Source organism: Capsella rubella, unplaced genomic scaffold (assembly GCF_000375325.1).
Source record: "Capsella rubella cultivar Monte Gargano unplaced genomic scaffold, Caprub1_0 scaffold_8, whole genome shotgun sequence".
Taxonomy (NCBI): Eukaryota; Viridiplantae; Streptophyta; class Magnoliopsida; order Brassicales; family Brassicaceae; genus Capsella; species Capsella rubella.
This window is the reverse complement of record NW_006238916.1, coordinates 1,273,030-1,276,703: the sequence shown is the minus strand read 5'-3', so window position 1 is coordinate 1,276,703 and position 3,674 is coordinate 1,273,030. Positions and strand designations below refer to the sequence as shown.

At 33.5% G+C, this 3,674-nt stretch overlaps 1 protein-coding gene across 1 annotated transcript; it reads left to right on the top strand.

The window, feature by feature from the left end:
- The first annotated feature begins 301 nt into the window (after positions 1–301).
- LOC17876986 (BOI-related E3 ubiquitin-protein ligase 1) lies at positions 302–1,427 on the top strand. The gene is made up of 2 exons (XM_006280731.2): positions 302–440; positions 528–1,427. The coding sequence occupies exons 1-2, from the start codon at positions 385–387 to the stop codon at positions 1,390–1,392; spliced, it is 921 nt and encodes a 306-aa protein (XP_006280793.2). The 5' UTR covers positions 302–384; the 3' UTR covers positions 1,393–1,427.
- The last annotated feature ends 2,247 nt before the right edge of the window (positions 1,428–3,674 follow it).

Genomic DNA, 3,674 nt, shown 5'->3' with positions numbered 1-3,674 from the left:
CACTTTCTTTCTTTAAAACATTATTAACAAACAAATAAGCCAACTCTAATATATTTTACAAAATTAGGAATATCTAAAATTATATTATACCTTATACTCACTAGTCAAAGACACATGTGCTGGTGTTTGTTAAGATATTATTTGAAAGATTCATTATTTAAATAAAAAAAGGAAATATAAATATCACTAATTTCTAAAATGTAAATTTGGAAAAAGACTCTTTTTAGAAATACTCTTTTTTCAATTTTTGACTTTTTCTCTTTCTTCCTTAAATAAATAGCCTCTCCTCTAATACATTTCTTTCACCAGTCTTCTTCTTCTTCCTCTGAATCATCTCTCTCTCTCTCTCTCTCGCTATACACAAACCTTAAGAAAACGTTATCAATGGCTGTTGAAGCTAGACATATGAATCTCTTCGCTTCTCAATATATCACCAACAGGTATATTTTCATTCTCTACACGATTCTTCTTCTGTGTATATTTTGATTTTTGCAGTTTTATTGATTTTTTTTTTGTTGCTTTTTCAGAGAATGTGTGAAACCACAAATGAACAACGGACAACAAATCGAAATCGGCGGCGGTGGTTTTCCGGTAACAATCGGTGATCGGAACTTACAATACATAGATCCGATGAACAGCTTCAACAAATCAGAAAGCGAGCTAACTCACAACAACTTCAACCAATCACCAGCGATTTCAAAACGCCAAAGAGACACAACGTTCGATTTCTCAACCGCGTCTCAGAAACGCAGATCAATCGCGTTTCCATGTCCGTCGTCGTCTCCGTTAATCGACGCAGAGCTCGTCTCTCAGATCCAACAGCAAAACACAGAGATCGACAACTTCGTCGCGCATCAAACCGAAACGCTGAGAATCGAGTTAGAAGCGAGACAGAGAACGCAAACGCGGATGTTAGCGTCCGCGGTACAAAACGCGATTTCGAAAACCTTGAAAGCGAAAGACGAAGAGATCATAAGAGTAGGGAAACTAAACTGGGTTTTACAAGAACGCGTCAAGAGTCTCTACGTAGAGAATCAGATCTGGCGTGATTTAGCTCAAACCAACGAAGCTACTGCTAACAATCTCAGATCAAACCTCGAACAAGTTTTAGCTCAAGTCGATGATTTGGATTCGTTTCGTCGTCCTGTTGAAGACGTCGACGCTACTGCTGAATCGAGCTGTGGAAGCTGCTGTGACGGAGAGAATGTAACGGTAACGGAAAAGGTTAACGGAGGTTGTAGACGGTGCGGTGAGTTAACGGCGAGTGTGTTGGTGTTGCCTTGTCGTCATTTGTGTCTGTGTACGGTTTGTGGATCGTCGGCGTTGTTACAGACTTGTCCTGTATGTGATATGGTCATGAATGCTAGTGTACATGTTAACATGTCATCATGACCATTCTTTTATTTTAGTTTTTTATTTTAATTTAAGGATTAAAGAGTAAAAAAATAGGAGGAAAAAAAAAAGTTATTTTTTTTGTACTTTTATCTAAAATATGGAATTTGATTCATTTGTTTACTTTTGTACAATTTTTTATTTTTGTTAATTACAAGTTTTTTGTGTATATGGAAGATATGAATTAATTTTATGAAATCGTAACAGTGAAAAAGTAAACCTAAAAGTGTGATTATAGTCAAATATTACGTTCTTGTAATATTTATATATCTGGGGAGCTGTATAACGAATTGATAATGCGACATAATTATGTAATTAAGATAGTTGTATGTCCAATTACTGCATTAGTTATAACTGCATTTTTTTGTGAATGATGTGATTATTATAATCGGAACGCACTAAAACTAAATTAACCTTTGGATTCAATGTTTAGTTAGTGTGTTGTTGCAACATTAACATCGTAACATTAAGCAAGAAAAAATAATAATTCACAATTTTGTTTCCCTAGTTTTTTGGTTTAAAACTTAATCCTATATTAGTACATACTTAGTGCTTAATTACTCTTTTGTTTCTAGATAGAATTTGAAAATGAAATCGTGCATATCCGTTTAGTGAATCTGTTGACATTATTATCGTCATTGATCGTCACTAATTAATATATTTATTTTTTTTGTTATTTTTGAAGGAAAACTTCAAAAGTGGAAGCCAAAAATGGAAGTTACAAAAGACGACATAATAATTGAATGTGGGAAAATATTTTATCGTTTATAGAATATCTCCAAAACATGTGAGGTGGGTTCCTTGGCCTTTTACTTCCCCCTCAAGCCAAAGCAATTTACATATAACAACTAATAGAAAAAAACAAATTTGGAAAGTATTATTTAAAGGCATTGATTATTACTTTCACTTATTTGATTTTTTTTTTTTTTGTGTGTGTGTGAAAGTTATTCATTTCAGTTGGACAATTTAGAATCTTACTACATTGTACAATGTTAAAAGTTTCAGCATTTTGTGAACTATATTTAAACTATCTTTTTAAGTTTGGTACCATTACTTAGTCGGATTTGGTTTCATATTGTACAAAGTTGTTAAAAGCTTAATTATAATCTTATTGGCTAAAACACGGATTCAGTTTCGGGTTACGCGTTGTTATATATATATATATGTATATACATTTGTGTTTGCATAACTATAAATTAATATTATTAAGAAAAACTAAAAACTATAAAAAAATATTATTAAGAATGTTATGTTTTAAAAACCTAGATTATCAACCATCCTTTAGTTTTCTGTTTTTTTTTTTTGCTAAAAATGTAAATATTTTATTAAAAAAAGTAATAAAAACATGGAAGCATAGATTATTACGAAAACATATTTAGTGTTCTGTTTGATACTCAAAGTGTCACTGGAAATTAGTTATAACTTTTACTCAAAGTGTCATCAACCAATACCTATATGAAGAAACACAAAATTCATACAATAATTTTCTTATTGTCCTTTATATTGTTCTTTCAAAAATTCGAATTCCTGTGCTACTTTCTAAAAAAACTGTTGCCCCCACTACTTTAGGTTTATGTAAATTATGTCACAATCACTAATAATGAAATTGTCTACTGACATTTAATATAATAAAAATATTGTATTCTATAAGTTTTATTTTTTCTCTTTTTTATCAGAAGAATCAAATTTCGCTATCCCCAACTATAAAAAAAAGGTAGAAAGCATCAATAGTCTGAATATTTTTGATACCTTCAACGACAATTTTATGTAGGTGATGAATATGGAAAGGATAGATGAGTCTTTCATAATAACCTAGTCTCACTTGTATTCTCAGTATATATGTTGTAATAGCCTCATTTGTGCAAAGCTTCTATGCCGACAATTTACTGGAGTTATGCTTTTTCAGCAGCCGTCTACCTCATCAACCGGATGGTTACGCCTGTTATTGATCATACTTCCCCATATCGGCGCTTATTTGGAGCAGACCCAAATTATCATAAACTCAAGGTTTTCGGTTGTTTGTGCTTTCCCTGGTTGAGACCGTACACCGCTAACAAGCTTGATGCACGCTCCGCACCGTGTGTCTTCTTAGGTTACTCTCTCACGCAGAGCGCCTACTTCTGTTTGGAACCACGATCCGGTCGGGTTTATACCTCCCGACACGTCCAATTTGTGGAGACGATGTTTCCATTTGCTGCCCAAGAAGCTTCGCTGCCACCAGAACAGAGTTCACCGTCGCCTCTACCGTTGGTCGCCTCTGTTCCGTCACCACCAGCTCCACT